Raw genomic sequence first — 26,305 nt, 5'->3', positions numbered from 1 at the left:
TGGCCCGCCTCGTTGGCAGAGGCTATTTACAACAACTGCACACAGCAATGTGTGATTGGCTTGGTCAAAACTACAAAGTTTGGCTTTATGACGTCAGCTGCATTGGTGCAGATGATAAATCGCGTGGTTTGATCTTTTCGATGCGAACGACCCGAGTTCGAATCCCTCTTCTGGTGAACTTTTTTTTATCCCTTTTCAAATTTGTTAATCATTTAATAAATTGAATTAAAACTATAATTTACACTCAGTACGTAATTACTGCATACTGTTTCAATTTACTACAATACTGATGTGCAGATAATTGCATCTATTTTGCTATAAGTATTAAAAATATCAGAAATTCCTCAACATAGTGCGAATAGAATCTATTGCTATTTACACTAAAAAGCATCTGTCCTTAAGAAAATATGCTATTTTCACTTAGTGTAAATAGCCTCTATTGCTGTTTACACTTAGTGCAAATAGCCGCTGCCTTAGAATTTTCTTTGATATAGAAAGAACAGCATTTATCTGAAATAAAACACTATAAATGTCGTTATCATCACTATTGATAATTACTACAGATAAATGCTAATCTTTGGATATTTCTCTTCATCAAAGAATCCTTAAAACTTAAATATTGATAATAATAATAATAATAATAATTGTTTCTTCAACAGCAAATCAGAATATTAGAATGATTTCTGAAGGATCATGTGACGTTGAAGACTGCAGTGATGATGCTGAAAATTCAGCTTTGACCACAGGAATAAATTACATTTTGAAATATATTCAAATAGAAAGTAGTTATTTTAATTAGTACAAATATTTCAAAATTTTACTGTTTTGCTCTACTCTGGATCACAAAATGCAGGCTTGGTGAGCAGAAGAGACAAAATCTGATCAAATCTGATAGTGTAATTCTAAAGGTGTCGTTTGTCCATCGTTATAACTTTAAAACTATAAGCTTGTGAAATTAGAACGATTATTAAAACGTTATAATTATAGTCGTTGGTGTGAACGTGCTTTTACATACAATTATTTAGCGTAAGAAGAAAAAGAGTTGCGTTGGCCGGGAATCGAACCCGGGTCAACTGCTTGGAAGGCAGCTATGCTCACCACTATACCACCAACGCTCGCTGTTTGAATGTAGAATTACAGCTACCAGATAGTCAACGACAAAATCAGAGGAAACTGAAAACCATTATAAATCTCGCAAAAAACAATGGCGAATTGTAATGTTTATTCAAAACATGCCATTTTAGTGATTATTCTAATGTGTTTTTGCGGGCGGGTGGTCAAAGACCTCGTCGAACTTTAACAAAAGAATTATTATTATTATTTTTTTACAAAAAACGTTATTTGCTATAAATCCCAGTGATTGATTCCTGATATACACACAGAGCTATGATGCAGAATTGTGTACAACATTATAAAAATACTTATCCAGCTTTCACAAACTATGTACACGAGAAAAGATAAATCTACGCATTTGCTTTCTGTGGGTTACATAGTTACACCAGTAGATGGCGGCAAGTGACTGTGTTTAAAAGTGACTCTGAACCGATTCCTTGAGCCATTCAGAGTAACTGGCAATATAATGCAAAAACAGTGTTGTTTTCGAGCTGATAGTCTGTTACATAAAGAAGACATACAAGACCAGAAATGAAAAAAACAAAAAACACTTATCTAGAAAAAAAAGATGAGAAAAATGCAAATATTTCTTAAATACAGTGTTGGGCAGTAACTTTACTTGTAATTTAGTTACCGTTTTTGCAGTAACTAGAGTAACTAATAACTAATTACAGTAATAAGATTACAGTTACCATCCATAAAAGAGGCATAAAAAGTTGCTTACTTTTTTATGCCTCAATCCCACTAATTACTAATTCCTAAAATTAATTGAATAATTTCCATGGCTGTCATTTGTGCATGTATGCATGCGGTGTCCCTAGTGCAGATAGAAATGTTGCATTATTGATTCGATTTTGTCAGGAGAAACAGATGATCTGAACACTGTTGTGTAAGTTTCCAGCAAACACAGAACATTTCCCTAAAGTTCCCATATTATTTTTTTGGAAACCAAACGAGAACGTTCCCAGAATGCTCGCTTCAGGTTATTTTTTGGTTTAATTTTATAACGTAAAAAAACCTTCCTAGAACGCTCCCTGCAGGTTATTTTTTTTTTATTCATTTCTTTTTTTTTTTTTCTTTTTTTTTTTTTGCTGAAGTACAGAAGTGGCAGTGAAGAGGTTAGGAGAACGTTTACTTTCAGGGAACTTTCTAGGAACATAAATAGAACGTTCCCTATTGGTTAGCCAGGAACGTTCACAGTATGTTCCCAGAACGTTCCCCTAACCTAAAGGGAACATTCTATTTACGTTAAGAAAACTTTCCTGGCTAACCAATTGTGAACTTTCTTGGGAACTTTCCGGGAACGTTCTAGAAACCAAAAACTAACGTTCCCAGAACGTTCTGGGAACCAAAAATTGTTAGCTGGCTTGTAAATTTACTTTAATTTGGCATTACATCCCACCCACATCCTTCTGATCAGCATGTGGTAGGCTACATTATATTACTATAATTAAAAATCAAACAGTTTCGTTTCTATTGTCAAACGTATGTGATCTGACAAAATACATCATGAAATATAATCGTAAATGGGTAATAGAGAAATTACAATTAGCTTCAAGCTACACATGACAATGAACACTTCTACTATTTAATCTCATTTTATTAACCATTGTCTTTGCTGCCGACCTTCGATGATCCAATTCATCCATTCTAATAAGCAAAAAATACTTTTTTTTTTACTGCTAAAGAGACATTTTTTTCTTCTGCGGTCTACTGTACAGACATGAATTTACTTTTCTCTAAGCCCGAGGCTTTTGGTGTGAAAAGGCTTTTACATTTGCCAAAAATAGAGCTTTTTATATTAAAAACAAACAAGCAAGCCCTGCCCAGAATTAAAAAGTAACGCAAAAGTAACATAACGCATTACTTTCCATAAAACGTAATTAGATACTTCTTAAGTGAGTAACTCAATATTGCATGCATTACTTTTAACAGTAAATTTCCCCAACACTTGTTACAACTTCTGTGGGGCGTGAGGAAAAAGTAATGTAACTAGTAGTGTAACTAACTACTGTTGCCAGAAAGTAAAGTAACAATATTATTTTTTTAAAGGAGTAACTAGTAATTGCGTAGTAGCTACTAATTAGTAGTATTGCGTTTGGACAGTTCATAAGTTTGTTGTCTCAAGGCTTAAAACTCTAGCTTTCGGGGTGTTTTTAACCCCCGCGGAGAGAATGAATGAGAATTTCACGTTCAAGACATTCTGCGCATGCGCTCTCAACATCAGGTACGTAACAGATTTGCGACGTCATGACGCTAGACTCTGGAGCCAGAGAGGGTTTCTAGCATGATCGAGCATAATAAGTAACGACCCGAGTTCAGCCGAGGAGCGAAGGTGAGTTATAAATTAGCTTTAGATATCTGTTACAGAGGGAGACCGTCTTTGTAACGCTGTGCTTTAGTGATAAACACGCAACTGAACTGGGAGCTCGAGCTGAAGCAGGTGAGTCAATGTATCGAGCTGCGCAGCTGCTGCTGCTGTTGATGGATAGATTTATTATTAAACTCGCCACAGTCAATAGAAATGTTTGTCTGTTTTAAAATTAGGCTGTTGTGTGGTGATCAAGTTTTTCTGCCATTTTGGTCTTATGCATGTTTGTTTACTTGTGTTGACACTTAAGCTGCATAGATCAGTTTACATGACACATGTCTCGTTACATTACACCTGTGTTTACCAGAACACAGTTGTTTATCACAACATTATCATAAATTAATGCTTTTCCTTTGTGAAATAAGTAAATGTGGATGATAGTTTTGTGATGCATTTAAAGATCAGAGGTCAGTTGCATACACAGTCTTAAAAACTAATCTAACTAGCCAAAAGGTAAACCTTTTACTTTTTTTTCAGATTAGATTAATGTTTTTAATCACTGTTGAAATTATCTAAATCTAAACTCATTTTCTCCCTTGGTTTTAACTTTTTAAAGCTTGTTACATGAAAAATGTAAATTGGTTTATGCAAACATTTAATAGACAATAAGTGACAATAATTATTTGTATACTAACTTTTATGACTGGTAAGCAGTTTATGTGACTGGCCATTGTCAGGTTGCGGGTTCTAATCCCCAAAAGTCCTGTTGTGTTGACTAACAACGTTGTGTTTTTGACTAAAAACTAAGTAAAACGGTAAGAAGTCTTCTGTGAAGTCTGCGAAATATAGCCGAACACTTCATGTGGATGTTTAAAAATATTAAAGATAATTTTAATTTATATGTAAAAATGTTTAAAATAAAAAAAAATATAAAAAATATATTCTATAATTTCCTTTCCAATAAATAAATTATGCAAAAAAAAAAAAAAAAAAAAAAAGCCCAGCGCTTTATGAGGATGTTTAAAAATACAAAATATAATTTGAATTAATATGTCAAAACGTTTAAAAGAATTAAAAAATATAATATAATTTTTTCCAATTAGTAAATAAGAATTATACTAAAAAATATAGTCGAATCCATTTATGAGGATGTTTAAAAATATATTAAAGATAATTTGAATTAATATGTAAAAATGTTTAAATTAATTAATAATTATAATTATAATAATTATTCAATAATTTATTTTCTAATAAATTAATAAATTTTACAACAAATATATAGCCGAAACGTTTATGAGGATGTTTAAAAATATTACAGATAATTTGAATTCATATGTAAAAATGTTTAAAATAAGTAAAATTGTAAAATATATATGTTCTATAATTTATTTTCCAATAAATAATACTAAAAAACATAGCCGGACCCTTCATGAGGATGTTTAAAAAATATTACAGATCATTTGAATTAATATGTAAAAATGTTTTAAATAATTAAAAAATATATTAAATATATATTCCATCATTTATTTTCAAATAAATAAATATAAATAAAAAGTTATACTTAAAAATATAGCGAACCATGTATGAGGATGTTTAAAAATATTAAATATAATTTTAATTAATGTGTAAAAATGTTTAAAATAATATAAAAATATGTATATTCTATCATTTTCTTTCCAATAAACAAATAAATAAATTATATATATAGCCCAACCCTTTTTGAGAATGTTTTAAAATATTAAATATAATTCGAATTAATATGTAAAAAAATTTAAAATAAATAAATAAATATATATATATATATATAATTTATTTTCCAATAAATAAAAATTATACTTAAAAATATAGCGAACCATTTATGAGGATGTTTAAAAATATTTAAAATCATTTGAATTAATATGTATTTTTTAAATAATTAAAAAATATTAAAATATATATATTCTATACTTTCTTTTCCAATCAAAAATAAACATTATACTGACTCCAAGCTTTTGAATGGTATAGTGGGTATAGTGGATATAGTGGATATTGTTACAGAAGCTTTTTATTTCAGATGAACGCTGATCTTTGGATCTTTCTATTCATCAGAGAATTCAGAAAAAAGTTACTCGACTGTTTTAATTTTTGATAATAATAAAAAAAAGAATAATAAATGCTTCTTGAACAGCAAATGTTTTCTGAAGGATCATGTGACACTAAAGACTGGAGTAATGATGCTGAAAAATTCAGCTTTGAAATCACAAGAATAAATTACATTTTAAATTATATACGAACAAAAAGCAGTTATTTTAAATAGTAAAAATATTTCAAAAGTGTAGTTTTTGCTGCACTTTGGATCAAATAAATGCAGGCTTGGTGAGCAGACGACACTGAAACATTAAAATTCTTACCGTTCAAAAACTTTTGACAAAGGCGTTGTTTCCCCATTGTTACAACTGTAGTGCGAACATTTCAGTTAGAATAATTATCAAAACATAATTATTGTTGTGAATGTGCTTTTACATACAATTTATTTAGCGAAAAAAAAAAAATGAGCTGCGTTGGCCGGGAATCGAACCCGGGTCAACTGCTTGGAAGGCAGCTATGCTCACCACTATACCACCAACGCTCGCTGTTTGACTCTGGAATTACATACAGATGGTCAGCTGCAAAATCAAAGGAAACTCAAAAACATAAACATTGTAAAAGCACACACACGTCACATTTTTGGAAGAATTGCCTGTGTTGAATTCAAAACATGTAATTTTAGTGATTCATGGACTTTTTCAAATATATATATATAATATATTCAGGGCCTGGGCACCGGTGCAAAGACCCTATTGGAATTGCTCAGTTTCTTCTCCTAAACAAATTGCATTTTGAGGGCCTGAACATGCTTGAAAACTCATGAAACTTTGCACATGCCAAATGTGGTCATAATTTACATCTGATATGTGTTTCAGAAGTAAGTTTGGCAAAATGACTCCATAGCGCCACCTATAAAATTTCAACAAAGTGCCCTGCGAGCTATGTTTTGCATACGGCAAGGCAAGTTTATTTATATAGCACATTTCATACACAATGGTAATTCAAAGTGCTGTACATAAAAGGAATTAAAATCATAATAGCATAAAAATCATACAAATTTATAATAAACACAACAATAAAAACAAAATTTAAGATGATTTAAAAAAAAAAGATCTAAAATTAATTAATACAGTAAAATGATTATACATAAAATAATGCAATCTGTTCGGACGTAGCACAGTGCTCATTCAATAAATGCACAACTAAACAGGTGAGTTTTGAGTCTGCATTTAAATGTGGCTAATGTATTAGCACATCTGATCTGTTCTGGAAGCTGATTCCAACTGCGGGCGGCATAATAGCTAAAAGCGGATTCCCCTTGTTTTGTGTGAACCCTTGATATTACAAACTGACTCGATCCTAGTGATCTGAGTTTTCTTTTAGGTTTATATTCAGTGAGCATATCTGCAATGTATGTAGGTCCTAGGCCATTGAGTGCTTTATAAACAAGTAAAAGTACTTTAAAATCTGTCCTAAACATAACTGGAAGCCAGTGTAAGGACCTGAGGACTGGTGTAATATGCTCTGATTTTTTGGTTCTAGTCAGAATCCTGGCAGCAGCGTTCTGTATGAGCTGCAGCTGTCTAATGGTCTTCTTGGGAAGGCTGGTGGAGACCATTACAATAGTCTACCCTGCTGGTGATAAAGGCATGAACAAGTTTCTCCAAGTCTTGACGGGAAACAAAACATCTAATTCTTGCAATGATTTTGAGATGATAGTATGCTGATTTAGTTACTGCTTTGACATGACTACTGAAACTGAGGTCTGACTCCAGAATCACACCCAGATTCTTGACTTGATTTTTTGTTTTTTGACCCCTAGCGTCAAGGTACGCATTTACCTTATGAACTTCATCTTTGTTTCCAAATGCAATGACTTCCGTTTTCTCCTTGTTTAACTGTAAAAAGTTTTGGCACATCCAACTGTTAATTTCATCAATGCATTGGCAGAGGGAGTCAATGGGGCTGTAGTCATTTGGCGATAAGGCTAGGTAGATCTGGGTATCATCTGCATAGCTGTGATATGCTATTTGGTTCTTTCTCATTATTTGACTTAGTGGGAGCATATACAGGCTGAACAACAGCGGCGCTAGAATTGAGCCTTGTGGGACTCCGCATGTCATGGATGTCCACTTAGACTTATGCTCTCCTATACTTACATAATAGCCTCTCCCTTCTAAGTATGACCTGAACCATTTGAGAACCATCCCAGAAAGCCCGACCCAGTTTTCCAGTCTATCGAAAAGAATGTTATGATCGACTGTGTCAACCTTTTCAATAATCTTGCCTATGAAAGGAAGATTTGATATTGGTCTATAGTGGCTCAGTATGGTGTTATCAAGATTTTTCTTTTTCAGAAGGGGCTTAACAACTGCAGTTTTCAGGGAGTTTGGAAAAGTCCCAGAAAGAAGTGAGGTGTTCACCACTTCTAAGAGATCTGCTTCTAAACAGTTAAGCACACTTTTGAAAAAAGATGTGGGAAGTGTGTCAAGGTGGCAGGTTGACGATTTGAGGTGCTGTACTGTTTCTTCCAAAATGTTGCGATCAATTGCTTCAAAAGTAGACATAATGACTTCTTTTTGAAATTGCGGTCGAATCTGTCTGACCTCTGCATAACTTGAGGGTGTGCTAATTGTCTTTCTGATATTATCGATCCTCTGAGAAAAGAAGGAAGCAAACTCATCGCACTTGCTGTCAGAGAGCAGTTCACTAGGGATCTGACTAGGGGGGTTTGTTAGTCTCTCAACGGTAGCAAAAAGAGTGCGAGTGTTGTTTAAGTTCCTGTTTATAAGGTTTGAGAAGAACGTTTGTCTAGCTTTACCTAGTTCAGCATTGAAAGCATGAAGGCTGTCTTTATAGATGCTTTAGTGAATTTCGAGTTTCGTCTTCCGCCACATCCGCTCAGCCTTTCTGCATTGTCTTTTCATACTCTGTACTGCTGTTGATTTTCTCCACGGCGATTTCTGTTCGCCAGAAATTCTGATTTTTACAGGAAGGACTCCAGGAGAAGATCAACAGAGTCTGCAGAAATTATTTTTTAGTGAGCGAATGTTTAAAAACGCTAGCTTGATGGCATTACTTTTTGTCTCTAGAGCAATCTTAGTTTGATGCAGAATAGGCCTCAGAATAGATGGGTCAACCGTACGGCTTGAGATGGCCTTAGACTTTCTATCACATATTAAAACAGAAATAGGGAAAACTACAGGCACGCTGGGTTCCCGCTTGTTCTGTAAACATTGCTGAGTGTTGCTGCTATCATAGCGGGGACCCGACACATATCACTGAGAGCTGTTATCAGTTGTTTTTGGTTCACTCACAGCAGACGGAGGAGGGTTTGGGCCCTGGCGTTGTGGCAGCAGCCGGAGAGCTCTCACAGGAGGAGGAGGAGGGCGAGCTGGACCCACAGGTTTTGGTGGTTGTGGTGCCCGCCGTTTTTTAGTTGATAACTGGGGGCTTGCAGCGAAAGAGTGGGAGAGTCTGGTTCCAGCATATACCAGTTCCTCCATTTTCTGTGAGAAGCTTAGAAGTGGAGATGCAGGAGAGAGGGATAATGTGTTTGGTGAATGGAGCTCTGGCTCTGGTGTTTCCGGTGGCTGATATATGTTGTCCTGGCTTCCCTGACTGTTTACCAGAAAGTCGTCCTTCGGTGCTGAGTCTTGGAGCTGTTGTAATACGTCACAGTCTGTCTGTGATGAGCTCTGTGGGCAGGACTCAGCCAGGAAAGTGTCCATAAGCAGTGCTTGTTGTGGCTGTGTGGCGTTGTCAGTGTCCTTGTGGGTTGTGTTGACCATATGATGACTCTGAAGCTGATAAGATGTCCTGTTGTCATGCATACATTGTCCAAGTGTGTGTGTGCCATTCATGTTGGGTAGACTGGCACATTCCACTGATGGATGCCTCAGTGAAAAATAGACGTTGTCCTTTAGCACTCTCGCACCAAGTTTGTTTGGGTGGAGGCCGTCCAGTTTGAACAGTTGTCTATGGCCCCAGAAAAGGTTGAAGTTGTCAATGAAGTTGACTCCTTTTAGACTGCAGGTTCTTTGTAGCCAGGTATTCAGTCCAAGCAACCGTGAAAACATGTTAGTTCCCCTTGCTGTGAGTGGTCCACTGATGAACGACTGAACTTCAAGTCTTCGAAGTGTTTCAATGAGTTTACCAAAATCCTTCTTTAGGAGTTCTGACTGCTCTTTCCGAATATCGTTCTTTCCCACATGGATGATGATTTGATTTGCAGTCTTGTGTTTCATTAGAATGTTACGAAGTTCCTACGTGTATGAAATTTGGTAGACACATGTAACACACCAATACCTACAAAAAAGACCTCTAGTACGAAATCCGAAACCCAACAGGAAGTCTGTTATTTTATTTTAATTGGCAAGTTTGGTGACATTTTTTAATCCAACTCCTAGAGATTTAAACAGATCAACACCAAATTTGGTCAGTCTAATCTAAAGCCCTTTGTGGCTTTAAATTGCGAAAATCTTAAGTTTTTTTTGAAGAGTGTGTCCGTGGCAGTCTGACAAACTTTGGTGTTTCACCAGGAAACAGGAAGTTGTTATAATTCAAGCATACAATGTTTGATCTGTACAAAAATTCACATGTTTGATAAGAGTCCTGTCCTGAGCACATACCCATGACTATATTCAGTTATAGCCATAGCGCCACCAGCTGGCAGCAGGAAGTTTGGCACATATATTTGACATTCCTCCTATATTTACCACTTTAAATGCATATTTCTGAGCGTCTGCTGTTTTCCTAAAGCCACCAGGTGGTGGTGAGACTGGGTGCAAAGGCCCTTTCAATGCTGCTTGCAGCTTTCATTTTATTTGTTTTTTCAAGATTCTTTGATAAATAGATTCTATAAGTTTGAATGAACAGCATTTATTTGCAATAGAACTCTTTTGCAAAATAATAAATGTCTTTACTGTCACTTTTGAGCAATTTAATGCATCTTTGTTAAATTAAAGTATTATTTCTTACTTTTTACATCACAGTTATAAGAGATATGATTCATGAAAATGTACTTAATGAATATAATGTGACAATGTAAAAAAATGGCCTTACAATAGGCTTGTTTCTTTTAGCACAATATAACTTAATTTGTTTAGATTTCAGGCTGAAATATGACCAGAACATGTAAGATTCACATGTATGCATATGTGAAAGTGTGTATTAGTTAATAATAAACCATCTCATCTTGCATGACAGTGGACCAGTTTACATCTGATATGTGTTTGAGAAGTTGGTGTGACAAAATGGCTCGATATCGCCACCTATAAAATTACAACAAAGTGCCCCGCGAGCTATGTTTCACATACATGTGTGAAATTTGGTAGACACATGTAACACACCAATACCTACAAAAAAGTCCTCTGGTACGAAGTCCGAATCCCAACAGGAAGTCTGTTATTTTGAATTTTCCTGTCAAGTTTTGTGCCGTTTTTGCCATTTTCAGGTGTTGTATTTAAACAATCTCTTCCTAGAAATGTAAACAGATCAACACCAAATTTGGTGAGTGTAATCTAAAGCACTCTGTGACATTAAATTGCAAAGATCTTGAGTTTTCGTTAAATCACGTGTCTGTGTCGGACTAACAAATTTTGATGTTTTACCATGAAACAGGAATTGGATTTTGGGCTGAAATATGCCCTGAACGTTTAAGATTCACACGTATGAGAGTGTGTATTAGTTAATAATAAACCGTCTCGTCCTGCAGGACTGTGGACTGGTATGTTGCCTGATAAAGATGGACCGAATGGAGGTGGAGGGGTCCAGAATAGCCCCGGGACAGAAGACCCTTCAGTGACCCTGTTCAGAGAATACTTGAGGCTGAAAACCGTCCACCCTGAGCCAGACTATGGTACCTCAGACACCCACTTACCCTGTTTTTCAGTAAATAGGGTATTTAATTGAGTTTCACCATCTAGGTTTAGGTTTATGACTATCTTTAACCTTTGTCCAGGAATACATGTTAACCCCTACAATAGCTAGATGTGTTGTCTAGGTAGGCAGCTTACTAGATTTAAGACCTGAAAGGTGTTGTTATTCATTACCAATGACATACATCCAAAGTCCATTAGTTGACTTTTAGCCTCTGTCTCAAAGTGATTATTTAACAGCTGAAGTAGTTTTGATTTGTTACGAATTTAACCTTATTTGTTTGTTTCAATTAAAGTTAAAAGTTCAGTTCTGTTAAAGTTTCAATACTAGTAACCGAACAGTTTTGATACCTATTGACTTCCTTTGTACAAACAAAAATCTCTGAGATAATTCTCAAAATATCTACTTTTGTGCTTCATGGAAAGTCATACAAGTTTGGAAAGACATGAGCCATGCATTACAGCTTTTTTTTCGGGATGAAATATGAAGTGTCTTTGAAACGTCTTAATCTAATCGGTCATAAAGTACAAACTTGGGGCTTATTCACTATTAAACTAAAATTGATTGCATCATTTATTTTTAATGCAGTACTTTTTATGTTTTCCTTTAAGTAAACAGTCGCATAATGTTTATATTAAAGGAAAAGGTTCACTTCCATAACAAAAAATTCCAGATAATGTCATCCAAGATGTTCATGCCTTTCTTTCTTCAGTTGTAAAGAAATTGTGTTTTTTGAGGAAAACATTTTAGGATTTTTCTTCATATAGTGGACTTCTATGGCGCCCAGAGTTTGAACTTCCAAAATGCAGTTTAAATGCAGCTTCAAACGAACCCAAATGCGGTTGTAAACTATCCCAGCCGAGGAAGAAGGGCTTACTTGTTTTGCTAGATAAGACCCATCTTCCTCTGCTGGGATCGTTTACAACCGCATTTGGGATCGTTTTAAGCCGCATTTAAACTGCATTTTGGAAGTTCAAACTTGGGGCACCATAAAAGTCCACTATATGGAGAAAAATCCTGAAATGTTTTCACATAAACAAAAAAAAGTGATGTATAATGGTTATGTGAAACATAACCTTTGGTTATTACAAATAAAAAGGTGCTGGGTATTATGTCTGGAGTCAGTAAAATGAATCAATCACTCATTGTCAGATGCTGCTATAAGATTCCTGGAGCGGATAGCGGAGGAGCTAGGTTTACCCATGAAGAAAGTGGAGGTAATGATACTAAATGCTGAATCTAAGTTTAATCATGTTCTTCATCATCCACATGCATGTTAATTTAGCCTTCTTTTATGTCCTAAATGTGTCTCTCAGGTGTATCCTGGCCGAGTCGTCGCAATCATAACATGGGTGGGCAGCAGGCCGGAGCTGAAGTCTGTTGTGCTAAACTCACACACTGATGTTGTTCCAGTTTATGAGGTACTGCTGTAACACATCAATCACTGTACAGATCACACAACAAGGGTCAAATCTCACTCTTAAACTGGGCGTCCGTTTGCTTTAGGAGCACTGGAAATATGATCCATTCGCTGCTGTTAAAGATGAACACGGCAACATCTACGGCAGAGGATCTCAGGATATGAAATGTGTCACGATACAGTGAGTTTAAAACCAGCTGATTTTGTAGTGGTATTACTGATGTACTATTATTGTTACAGTAAGTTACTACTTCTTCCCCAGTGGGGGTCTATGGCAGCCCTATGAACAGAACAAAGTAAAATGATGAGAATTTGCAATCTTGTAGTAATGGCCATGAATAGAGATCTGACCAGCTTTGGGGTCCCTAGGACAAACTCTATAGAGCCACCAGCAGTTCAAAAATTCAACATTCAAATGGTTTTATAAGTTTTGAACCCTTTGCTGTAGAAAAAAGAAACTTAGTACACCGGATTTCTCTCTTAATGCTAATTACATTCTATAGCTTTCATTAAGATTCCTCCCATAACAGTAGTGGCCATTTTGAGAAGTACAGTATTCTGTTTTTTCGCTACTCCTCCTTCAAAATTTGACCAATTCATCTGAAACCTGGCTCAGATAATCTTTGGACCAAGATGCACAGTAGTGAATGAACAGAATTTTTTGACCTACTGGTAAAAAAAAAAGAAGTTATGATGTTGTGAAGTTAACGCGGTCGACCCGAAATAGTTTCAGAGGTTCTTTCTTGGCCAAACTTTGATCAATCGACACAAAACTTTGTACAATTAATCAACACCCTGTTCTGAGGGTCCATGCAAAAGTTGGGAACAGCGCCAACTATGGGTCATGAGTAAGGGTGGCACGGTTCACAAAACCCACGGTTCGGTTCGTATCACGGTTTTAGGGTCACGGTTTTCGGTTCTGTGTGGTTCTTGTTTTTATTTTTTCATTTTAATCTTTAACACTCCAGAAGTTTACTTTGGCATATGAAATGTAGCTTGATTATCCACAATTTAGGATACATTATTAAAAAAAAAGTTATATCATGTAATCATGCACAAACTGAATTGGACTTGACTTTAAGCACATTATTGAGACCATCTCTGAGGAAAGCTAGGGGAGATTTGATACAGCAAGAGAGAAGACATTGATGACATGCTTTTCATTTATTTGGCAAAAACAGGACAATGTGTATCTCCACAGGAATTTGTGTGCCTTTTTAGCACATAAAGATTGAACTGAAGAATTAACTTGCATGCCTACCAACACACTGGCGTGATGTCTTCTCAGATGAACTGACAAATTAAGATGAAATCATGAAATCCAAAATGTTCCCACACAACTGACCTGGCTAAGGGGCCGTTCACATGAAGCGTCTTTTGCGCACTCAAGTTTGTTATTTCAAATGTAGACGCGCGGTATGCGCGCTCGTAATGGAAGCGACGCGGTGCGACACGCCCGTTTTTTCCAGGCGCGTACGTGCCGCATCGAGATAAAAACATCTCAACTTTTCAAAATTCCGTAAGCTCACCGCAGACCATGTGACATGAACCAACCAATCAGCTTCATCCTTTCCTTTAATAAAATTGAAAGCACAGCCAAGTTGGATGAACAGCGTATCATAGCTGGCGCATCCTCCAACTCCGTGCAGCCTTCCTTATCTCTCCCACTTGCCATTTCTACACGTGACGTAACCTGCAGCACTCCACTTTTACTGTCTCTATGTCTACACACACCTCTTATTTTGCGCAAAAAGGACACTCACAATGCTACATTGCGCATGCGTTGAACCGTGCGACGCACACACGCACTGAACCGAGACAAGTAAACCGAACGGTTCGGTTGTTTTTCATGTACCGTGCCACCCCTAGTCGTGAGATATCAAAAAAGCATATTTTTGCTTATAACTTTAAAAAGCATTGTCCAAGTGATGTTGTTTTAATATATTTTTGGTTTATGCCCATTCTGATGACGACTTATTTGTCATTTTCCATAGCAGTAGTGGCCATTTTGAGAAATACAGTATTCTGTTTTTTCGCTACTCCTCCATCAAAATTTGTCCAATTAATCTGAAAATTGTCTCATAATCTTTGGGCCGAGACGCACAGAAATGACTGAACAGAATTTTTTGACCTACTGGTGAAAAAAAGTAATGATGTTGTGAAGTTAATTAGGGCAACCTAAAATAGTTTGAGAGGCTCTATCTTGGCCAAACTTTGATCAATCGACACAAAACTTGGCACAATTAATCAAAACCCAATTCTGAGGGTCTGTGCCACAGTTGGGAACAGTGCCACCTATGGGTCATGAGATACCAAAAATGCACATTTTTGCTTATAACTTTAAAAAAGCATTATCCAAGTGATGTTTTAATATATTTTTGTTCCTTGGTTTATGCCCATTCTGATGATGACTTATTTGTCATTTTCCATAACAGTAGTGGCCATTTTGAAAAGTACAGTATTGTGTTTTTTCACTACTCCTCCTAAAATATGTCCCAATTCATCTGAAAATTGGCTCAGATAAACTTTGGACCGAGATGCACAGAAGTGACTGAACAGAATTTTTTGACCTACTCGTAAAAAAAAAGTTATGATGTTGTGAAGTTAACAAGGTCGACCCGAAAATTGTTTCAGAGGTTCTATCTTGGCCAAACTTTGATCATTCGACACAAAACTTGGTACAATTAATCAACACCCTGTTTTGAGGGTCCATGCCAAAGTTGAAAACAGCTTCACCTATGGGTCGTGAGATATTAAAAATGAAATTTTTTGCTTAGAACTTTGGTAAGCATTGTCCAAATGATGTTGTTTTAATATCTTTTAATTTCATGATTTATGGCCATTCTGATGATGTATCTTTTGTCATTTTCCATCAGTGTGTCTGTTGGCTATTTTTAAGTAATTGAAAAACATTTTTTTTTTGCTACTACTCCCACATGTTAACCGATTGCCATCCGTTCTAATTCGTTAACCATAACCTACAGCCCTTTGGCGGCTTGGCCCCGTAATCGCTGCTTGCAGCTATATTTATAGTTATAATTTATAGCATTATAAATTTTGATTGAAATCATGAATGTTTCTAAATGGCTTGAAATCTTTTGGAGTATTATAGTCAGATATGTTCGATCATCACCTATGGCTTAATTAGAAACGAACAAACACTAAGTGAGAAAAGAATAATGAAAGTAAATTTGTTGTCTAAATTCGTGTGTTTGGATATAAAGTTTTGTTTCTCTGCAGGTACATTGAAGCCATTCGCAGACTGAAGGCAGCTGGGAAGAGATTTTCTCGCACTATCCATTTAACATTTGTCCCAGGTCAGAACTTACCAGCATGCCACATTAGCAATATTTTAAGTGCACAAATTGTCAATCTTGAATATTTTGTGAAATCTGCATAAGGAAATATTTTGTCTTTACGTGAAATCTTTCTAAAATTAAACATGATCTCACCTTTATTTAAAGATTGCAGCATATTCAACTGAAAACATAAATGAAAAGTCAAGAAATTAAGTAAAAACGTATAGCTCTATGCAACGCTTTTTGTGTTTATGCACAAATGTGTGTGGATCATTTGTAAATAATTACATGTATACTGTCATTAATTGGTAGATTTTTTTTATCCACCTAATTGTATCCGTACGAGTGGCTATTTGTAAATTTAACGTGTCTGGCTTCCAGTGTCATCCACTTCCAGCTATTTTTAGCTAGACGAAACAGACTTGTTCTTCTGCTTGATATTGCAAACTGGTGTTGCTTACCATATTTTAATTACTTGTATTAATAAACACACCGGTTTGTAGTACAAACAGTTTTACCCTTTGCTGCACTTTCTTATTCCTCTTGTTATTTCCTAAGGTGGTTAGTCAACATACTGTATATTCAGAAGTGGCCGTAAATTTTAGTTAACTTTTAATATAAGTTTCCGATAATATTGCACATTAAAAATACTTCTGGAAGTAAATTGTGCTATTTCACATTGATACAAAAAATACATTGTATTTGTCAAAATAATTAGCCTGGGTGTCCCCATACTGCCTTGCGCAGCGCGATTTTATTCACGCTTCTAGTCAGTCTGGAAACCATGGACCTAATTTTCACCTAAGATAGGGAACCAATCACAGAACGGGGAGGGAGCAGCAAGACGATGACGCCTTCTATGCGACTCACCGAAGGATCCAGCATGGCAGCAGACGCAAAGTTATCTTTCGTGTCTACACCATGGTCTACACTGGACGCGAGCGGCGCGACAAATGACATTAGAACGCAAGTTTATTTTGAAAAAAGAGCAACTTTTGGCGTTCGCTCTACATACGTCATCCGGTATAATTGAAACGATTGGCTATGAGCTACGCACAGGCGCATTTGATAGACATTCGTATCGCCCAATAAACGGCTCTGGGCATTCGTAAACCACGCCTCAAATACGAGAAAATGAACATGTGGTTCCCAGACCACGAATCATGACGAAGTCATAACGTGGTCTGGTGATAGCCAGGCTACAAAATAATCTTTTTTTATGGCAAAAACTATTAGGATATTAAGTAAAGATCATGTTCCATGAAGTTATTTTCTAAATTTCCTACCGTAAATATATCAAAACTTAATTTTTGATTAGGAAATATGCATTGCTAAGAGATTCATTTGGACAACTTTAAAGGTGATTTTCTTAGTATTTAGACTTTTTTTTGCACCATCAGATTTCAGATTTTCAAATAGCCATATCTTGGCCAAATATTATCTTATTCTTAAAAAAAAAACATACATCAATGGAAACCTCATTTATTTAGATTTTATACATCTCAATTTCAAAAACATTACCCTTATGGCTGGTTTTGTGGTCCAGGGTGACATATTATGTATGTAATGCCTGTTTTGCACATCTCATCAACAGTGATACACACAACACAACCTATCTGTAGACTATCTGTCTGTTCCTCATTTGCATTTGCATCAAATTAAACACACTGTCTGCTCTGACAAAGGTCCATTGGTGCTTTTGTGTCCGTTATGACCAGCGCTGCAATAAAAGCCACTTTGTCTCCAAATTTCTGGTGTTCCTTTAATGTTCTCAACAGATGAGGAGGTCGGTGGTCACAAAGGAATGGAGACATTCGTGAAGCTCCCTGAATTTCATAAGCTGAACATTGGTTTTGCCCTTGACGAAGGTAAACAAACCTGTAGATTTAGTCTTGTAATTGTTGTTAGTTGCTTAGGTTTTCTCAAAATGCAGACCTAAATTCATGAACTGAGCTCAGAACAGTGCAGATAAAGCATTGCATATAAAACAGTACACTACAGTACTAGTTAATGCATTTAACTGAGTGTTTCAACTTAAGTTTAAACATGGATCCACCAACATTAACAGCACTTTTTGATTGTTTTATTTGTTCACAGGTTTGGCAAACCCAACCAATGCCTATACTGTCTTCTATGGAGAGAAGAATCCCTGGTGTGAGTATCACATATGCCAGTAGTCACATTTACTGTTTGTATGTGTTAACTAACGTGTGCTTTGTCCTGCAGGGATCACAGTCCGCTGTCCAGGAAGTCCAGGTCATGGTTCAAGGTTTGTGGAGAACACAGCAGCAGAGAAACTAGTGAGTGACCCAGACACACTCTGAAGTTGGAGGCAGATAATGTTAAGTGTAATTTTCTGTTCTCTAAGAAAAAAACACAGATTTATATTTTCCCTTGTATTTTTTTTTATTCTCTTAATACATTATATATAATAATAATTAAAAAAAGGACACATTCTATTTTGGGGAGGTATTTCTTGGGAGCGGTAGGGGATATCCAAAATCTGTTTAGCTATGTGTGTGCGGCTCAGTTCAAAGATCATATGACCCGATTGTGGACAAAATTGAACAAAATGTATAGGAAGAGTAGCAAAATAACTGTTTTTCATTTAATTCAATGTGGCAGACAGACACACTGATGGAAAATAACAAATGAGACATTGTCAACATTTTGACAACATTTTCATCAAAAGATGAAAAAAAAAATCATATCTCTGGAACAGTAGGTGGCGCTGTCTTCAAACTTTTGAGGTACCTCCAGGACATTATGTTGATGATCCCTACTGATTTTTGTGCAGATATGTCAAAAAGTTTAAAAGATACTGCAAGTTATGTCAAATTTCAAAATGGTGGACACATCGTTCAGCCGATCCTGGCATTTTTGTTATCTCACGACCCATAGGTGGCGCTGCTCCCAACTTTGGCATGGACCCTCAGAGCATGGTGTTGATGAAGCATACCAAGTTTAATTTCAATTGATCAAAGTTTGGCCAAGCTATAGCCTCTGAACCAATTTTGGGTCAACCTTGTTAGATTTGCCACATCAAAACTTTTGAACAAAGATGAATACAACACATGTGTTCAAGCATTTCTGTGCAGCTCAGTCCAAAGATCATCTAAGCCAATTTGGGGAAGAATTAGATACATTTTCAAGGAGGAGTAGCAAAAAAACAGAATACTGTACTTTTCAAAATGGCTGCTACTGTAATGAGTCTTATTGTAAGCTATTGAATGTGATCAGCATGAGGAGAGGAGTCAGGTGTACTAAGTTTAATTTTTCTAGAAATAGGGGTTCAAGAGTTATTACCATTTGAATGTTGAATTTTTGAACTAGTGTTGGCGCTATAGAGTTGGTTCTAGAGACACCAAATTTGGTCAGATAACTATTCATGGCCATCACCACAAGTGTGCCAAATTTCATCATTTTCCTATGTTCCCTTCATAGGGCTGCCATAGACTCCCATTGGATGAAAATAATAAGAAAACATGCAGATATAAAAGGGCTACAGCCCTTTGGGCTTGGTCCCTAAATATAGAGAAATATATACAATTGTTTAAAAGTTTGGGGTTGGAAAGATTGCTTTAAAAGAAATGAATACTTATTCTACAAGGACAAATTAAGTGGATCAAAAATAAAAAACAGTAAAAATATTACAGTTACAAAATATTTCTGTTTCAAATGAATGCTTTTCTTTTGAACATTCTATAGATCACATCATTCTGAAAAGCATTTATTAGGGTTTTCACCAAAAAAATCGGTAGCACAACTGTTTAATAGATGTTTCTTGCACAAATCAGCATATTAGAATAATTTCTGAAGGATCTTGTGACACTGAAAATCCAGCTTTGATCACAGCAATAAATTACATTTTTACATGTATTTACACAGAAAGTTGTTGTTTTAATTGCAATAATATTTCACAATATTTTTTTATCAAAATAAATGTCAGGCTTAAGAGATTTCTTTCAAAAACACTTAAATAATCGCACTGACCCCAGACTTTTGAACAATCGATAATTGTCCATAAATATACAATCATTTTTATTTTAAAGCATCAATTTTAAAGGCATTATTAAGCATAACATAAGCAATATCTTCACTTATTTGTGAGGGTGCAGAATTAAGACTTTTAAAACTTTTTCAAAATGTATTGAAGTTGTCCATGCACTTTTCAGGTTCCTGCTCATATTAATTGACAAAGTACAGTGAACCAGTGAATGCAAAACGTTTATTAAGAAATTGCAAGTAACTTAAAAAAAAATACAAATACGTACCTAAAATCATGAAGTGTATTTTATCCTTATGTCTTTTTTTATAATCAGGATAAAAACTTCTTATTATCCTGTTTCTGATGCATCTGTCTTTGTTGTGTCCACAGCGACGAGTTATAAATTCCTTCCTGGAGTTCAGAGAGAAAGAGAAACACCGGTGAGCTTCATTCTCAATCTGTATTTTTAACAGCTGTTTAGAGGATTAGTTCACTTTCAGAACACAAATTTACAGATAATATACTCACCCCTTTATCATCAAAGATGTTCATGTCTTTCTTTCTTCAGTCGTAAAGAAATTGTTTTTTGAGGAAAACATTTCAGGATTTCTCTCCATATAATGGACTTCTATGGTGCCCCCGAGTTTGAACTTCCAAAATGCAGTTTAAATGCAGCTTCAAAGGGCTCTAAATGATCCCAGCCGAGGAAGAAGGGTCTTATCTAGCGAAACGATTGGTCGTTTTCAAAACAAACTGACAATTTATATACTTTTTAACCTCAAATGCTCATCTTGTCTTGTCTCGTCTCTGCGATGCACATGCATAGTCTGTGTAATCCGGGTCAAATTAGGGTATGTCAAAAAACTCGCATCTCGTTTTCTTCAGAACCTTCAAAATAGTCCTACATCGCTGTTTTACCATTTTTGGAAAGAGCGTTTGATCTTCTTTGCAAGTTCACTTTGTAAACACTGGATAGGTCCTTCTGCAGCGATGTAGGACGATTTTGAAGTTTACCAGAGTTTACTCAGACATAGACAAGACAAGCATTTGAGGTTAAAAAGTATATAAATTGTAAATTTGTTTAAAAAACAACCAATCGTTTCACTAGATAAGACCCTTCTTCCTCGGCTGGGATCGTTTAGGGCCATTTGAAGCTGCATTTAAACTGTATTTTGGAAGATCAAACTCGGGGGCACCATAGAAGTCCACTATATGGAGAGAAATCCTGAAATGTTTTCTCCAAGAAACATAATTTCTTATCGAATGAAAAAAGAAGGACATCAATCTGTATTCTAAACGGCTGTTTAAAGGATTAGTTCACTTTCAGAACAAAGTAATTTACAGGTAATTTGCTCAACGCCTTGTCATTTTTTTTCTTCAGTCGGAATGAAATTATGTTCCTTGAGGAAAACATTTTAGAAATTATCTCAATATAATGGACTTCTACGGTGCCCCTGAGTTTGAACTTCCAAAATGCAGTTTAAATGCAGCTTCAAAGGGCTCTAAACGATCCCAGCCGAGGAAGAAGGGTCTTATCTAGCAGAACGATCGTCATTTTCGAAACAAATTGACATTTTATATACTTTGCATTTAAACTGCATTTTGACAGTTCAAACTTGGGGGCACCATAGAAGTCCACTATATGGAGATTCCTGAAATGTTTTCCTCAAGAAACATAATTAATTATTGACTGAAGATAGAAAGACAAAAAAGATCTGTTTAACACTAAAAATACACCCGTGTGTGTGTGGTTTTTTTTTCCTCTGTTTTTTCTCAGGCTGAACACCAACGAGTGTTTTACTCTGGGTGATGTCACCACTGTTAACATGACGATGGTGAAAGGGGGCGTGGCTTACAACGTGGTTCCAGCAGAAATGGATGTCAGCTTTGACTTGAGAATCCCGCCCACCGTTAACCTGCAGGTGTGTGTCTGGACCTTGCACCCCCTCCCTTTATTTTATTAAATTATTTGGCTTTAAACTGATTATTTCACCATTTGTCATTTCCAATTCTGCTCGTTCTACAGGAGTTTGAAGAGAAGATAAAAGCCTGGTGTAAAGAAGCCGGTGAGGACGTGACATATGATTTTGCACAGGTCAGTTTTATTTTTACACACCAAACACAATTCCAACTCTCCTGATCACACATCTGGTTATTATTTAATGTGTCTGCCAGGAGACTTATTATAAGTGGCACATTATAAAGCATATTTGGGCTTGCTGTTTTTGATCCTGTTTATGGAGATAAGTAGGCAGGTGCAGGTTTATTATAGGCTTTGCTGTTTTTATTTCTAGAAAACATCTGACAGCACCTCAAAACATGTGATTTCTGGCACCCCACATATAGGAAAGACATATCTGATATTCTTTTAAATATGTCACTAACAACTAGTTGCTTAGATCAGTTCCTCACACCGTTTAATTTCTGTAAAGGCATTTTATGCAATTTCTTTGGGGAGTAATTTCGATTGTAGAATTCAGTTGTCACTCTTGTCATTACTGAGCTCTGTGTGTACAAGCACAAGAAACTCATGATTTGGTTTTAAATCTGTTGCTTTCCGCTCTTCAGAAACACATGGACCAGAATTTCACATCCACGGAGGAGAGCGACCCCTGGTGGCACGCGTTTAGCTCTACCTGCAAAGCCATGTGAGGAAGCTAAAAAAGTAGTTTGTTGTAACATTTTGTGAGCCCCTCGTTTTAGTTGAACATATACAGACTTGTGACTCTATGCGTCTCATGACAGGAACGTGACTCTGAAGAAGGAAATCTTCCCTGCTGCCACAGACAGCCGCTTCATCAGGGAAGTAAGTCAATTTCACTTCTGTCTGCAGGAACAAACAACGCTTCTAAAGGAAATCAAAAATATACCTACAGCTTAAAATACAGGTGCATCTCAGTAAATTAGAATGTCGTGGAAAAGTTCATTTATTTCAGTAATTCAACTCAAATTGTATAACTGATGTATTCAATTCAATGCCCGCAGACTGAAGTAGTTTAAGTCTTTGGTTCTTTTAATAGTGATGATTTTGCTCACATTTAACAAATTCAAAAATACTTCATAAGACCAATAAAAAAAACATTTTTAGTGAATTGTTGGCCTTCTGGAAAGTATGTTCATTTACTGTATATGTACTCAATACTTGGTAGGGGCTCCTTTTGCTTTAATTACTGCCTCAATTCGGTGTGGCATGGAGGTGGTCAGTCTGTGGCAGATTGTCTATGGGGTTCAGGTCTGGTGAGTTTGCTGGCCAGTCAAGCACACAACACCATGGTCATTTAACGCCAAATCCTGCTGGAAAATAAAATCAGCATCTTTAAAAGGCTGGTCAGCAGAAGGAAGCATGAAGTGCTCTAAAATTTCCTTAAATCATCACAGACTGTGGAAACTTAACACTGGACTTCAAGTAACTTGGGCTGTGAGCTTCTCCACCCTTCCTCCAGACTCCAGGACCTTGGTTTCCAAATAAAATACAAAACTTGCTCTCATCTGAAAAGAGGACTTTGGACCACTGGGCAACGGTCCATTTCTTCTTCTTCTTAGCCCAGGTAAGACGCCTCTGATGTTGTCTGTGGTTCAGGAGTGACTAACAAGAGGAATACGACAACTGTAGCCAAATTCTTTGACCTGTGTGTGTGTGGTGGCTCTTGATGCCTTGACCCCAGCCTCAGGCCATTCCTAGTGAAGTTCACCCAAATTCTTGAATCGATTTTGCTTGACAAGTCTCTCAAGGCTGCGGTTCTCTCAGTTGGTTGTGCATCTTTTTCTTCCACACTTTTTCCTTCCACTCAACTTTCTGTTAACATGCCTGGATGCAGCACTCTGTGAACAGCCAGCTTCTTTGGCAATGAATGTTTGTGGCTTACCCTCCTTGTGAAGGGTGTCAATGATTGTCTTCTGGACAACTGTCAGATCAGCAGTCTTCCCCATGATTGTGTAGCCTAGTGAACCAAACTGAGAGACCATTTTGAAGGCTTAGGAAACCTTTGCGGGTGTTTTGAGTTGATTAGCTGATTGGCATGTCACCATATTCTAATTAGTTGAGATAGAATTGGTGGGTTTTTGTTAAATGTGAGCCAAATCATCACAATTAAAAGAACCAAAGACTTAAACTACTTCAGTCTGTGTGCATTGAATTTATTTAATACACGAGTTTCACAATTTGAGTTGAATTACTGAAATAAACAAACTTTTTTAAAATTTTAATTTATTGAGATGGACCTGGAAATGAGCATCATTCATATGCATTAAACATTAAATAGACCACAAAATACAACAGATTCCATAATGTTCATAAAGCTATTACAATTTAAAAATGCAGTGTGTAAAATGGCAATGTATTTCTGTATTTAAATTTACATTTTACCACACATATGTGCAACATTTAGTGTAAAATGAAAATGAAAACTCAATTATATAATTTGCATTTGCCATTTCCTACACTAGTTTTAATATACAAATCCAAAACATATTTTAACACTTTCTAAGTTGCAAAATTAAAATGAAAATGTATTACCTAAATTGATTAAATATGCTCTACATGTCAAAAACTGTTGCAAAATTATAATTTAAATGCTGTTTTTCCTAAATGCATAAATGATAATTTTGCTATAGTTTTTGCTTGGACATTTAAAACATCTAATCAATTTAAGTAATACACTTTCATTTTAGTTTTGCAACTTATAAAGCGATAAAATATGTTTTTGATTTGCTTATTAAAACTAGTGTAGGAAATAGCTAATGTAAATTATACAATTGAATTTTCATTTTGCACTGAATGTTGCACATATGAATGGCAAAATGTAAATTTAAATACAGAAATACATTGTCATTTTACATATTGCAATTCTAATTGAATTTCGCTACCCATATGCTTCCATAGGTGCAGCTTCATCTTTTTGTGGAAACCGTTTATTTTCAAGATTTTTTTTAATGAATTGAAAAATCAAAAGAACAGTGTTTATTTGAAATAGTTTATTGATCACAAGTGACAGCAAAGAAATGTATGAGTCCTTGCTGAATAAAACGATACTGTATTTAATTAATCTTGTGTTTTATATCCCTCCATAGAAAAGTTCATATTAATATTATTGTGAATTGTGTTTTTGTAGGAGGGTCTTCCTGCCATTGGTTTCTCTCCGATGAACCTCACTCCCATCCTGCTTCACGATCATAACGAGTACCTGAATGAGCAGGTGTTCCTGCGGGGCATCCAGGTGTATGAGCGTCTGCTCCCGGCTCTGGCCAGTGTGCCGCCTCTGAGCGGAGAGGCGTAGAGAATCTCACTCCTCCTCTCATGCTTCGGTCTCTCACAGCTGCCTCTGGTCCTCGCGTTTCAGAGTACGGTGCTGATTTCTGCACATATCGACAAATGTATTTGCCATAACACCAAAGAATGGGCTGATCCCATATAATGAAGACCACCGTTTATGTTTGCTTTAATTACCTCAGGAGCTGCTTTCTTTCAATAATGTCTTAGATATGCTTTTAAGTCTTATTTCTTAGCTGACATCCACAATTAGATGCTGATATAAACTGTTGTTTTAATTCATAAAGGGTAAATACAACACCTAAATTAGGCAGTTTGGGTCTCATATGTGAAAAGAGAAAATTATTTCAGAGACGGAAACTGTATAGCTGTGCTTGCCATAGATGCGTTATATTTTTTTAATACAAATGATTTTGATGCAAACATGTAGTTATGTATACTGAAAATGCATATGGCTCATTGATTACTATGAGACTTATATTGCACAATAACTACAGTTAGAATGAGCCACATATCATGATTTCATGATTTATGATTTTTGAAGTTACCCTTTTTTTAAATCGATGTGGTTGATTGGTGCTACTTTGTCCTCCTGATTAAAAAGTTGAGGGGTAGTGGACATCAACGCTATCTAAAGTGATTAGTATTATTATTTTTATTACATGGAGACTGACTTCAAATAATAAATAATATTGCTCTAAAGGTTTACGGTGATGTGTATTTTTTCCCCTTTCCATAGATGGATAGATGGATAAATGGATGGATGGATGAATAAATGAATATATGATTTTATCATTAGTTCTGTCATTGTAGAAGGCGCAACAGCGACACTTCCTGCTCCACAAGTAGTTACTAAACCAACCTCTATATGCACCAGACCCTTTCTTACAAACACTCCAGGTTACAACGACTGAACAAGATAACACAAATATTTACTTGTGAATGCACCACAAGCCAT

At 35.9% G+C, this 26,305-nt stretch overlaps 1 protein-coding gene and 2 non-coding genes across 3 annotated transcripts; 1 reads left to right on the top strand and 2 right to left on the bottom strand.

Annotated features, from left to right (window-relative positions):
- Nucleotides 1-1,043: 1,043 nt before the first annotated feature.
- On the bottom strand, nucleotides 1,044-1,115 carry trnag-ucc (transfer RNA glycine (anticodon UCC)). The gene has a single exon. It is a non-coding gene; the product is annotated as a tRNA-Gly (tRNA).
- Nucleotides 1,116-3,419: 2,304 nt separating this feature from the next.
- LOC141338645 (aminoacylase-1-like) lies at nucleotides 3,420-26,049 on the top strand. Its single transcript, XM_073844245.1, has 15 exons — nucleotides 3,420-3,556; nucleotides 11,208-11,351; nucleotides 12,524-12,588; nucleotides 12,688-12,792; nucleotides 12,878-12,972; nucleotides 16,032-16,108; nucleotides 17,869-17,958; nucleotides 18,188-18,244; nucleotides 18,317-18,390; nucleotides 20,469-20,518; nucleotides 21,856-22,000; nucleotides 22,105-22,173; nucleotides 22,647-22,726; nucleotides 22,824-22,884; nucleotides 25,190-26,049. Exons 2-15 carry the CDS (start codon nucleotides 11,222-11,224, stop codon nucleotides 25,352-25,354), a joined length of 1,263 nt encoding a protein of 420 aa, XP_073700346.1. The 5' UTR covers nucleotides 3,420-3,556; nucleotides 11,208-11,221; the 3' UTR covers nucleotides 25,355-26,049.
- On the bottom strand, nucleotides 5,961-6,032 carry trnag-ucc (transfer RNA glycine (anticodon UCC)). Its single transcript has one exon. It is a non-coding gene; the product is annotated as a tRNA-Gly (tRNA).
- Nucleotides 26,050-26,305: the final 256 nt, after the last annotated feature.

The sequence above is a fragment of the Garra rufa genome, chromosome 7 (genome assembly GCF_049309525.1).
Source record: "Garra rufa chromosome 7, GarRuf1.0, whole genome shotgun sequence".
Taxonomy (NCBI): Eukaryota; Metazoa; Chordata; class Actinopteri; order Cypriniformes; family Cyprinidae; genus Garra; species Garra rufa.
The sequence above is the reverse complement of the archived record's forward strand: the minus strand, read 5'-3'. Positions and strand labels throughout refer to the sequence as shown.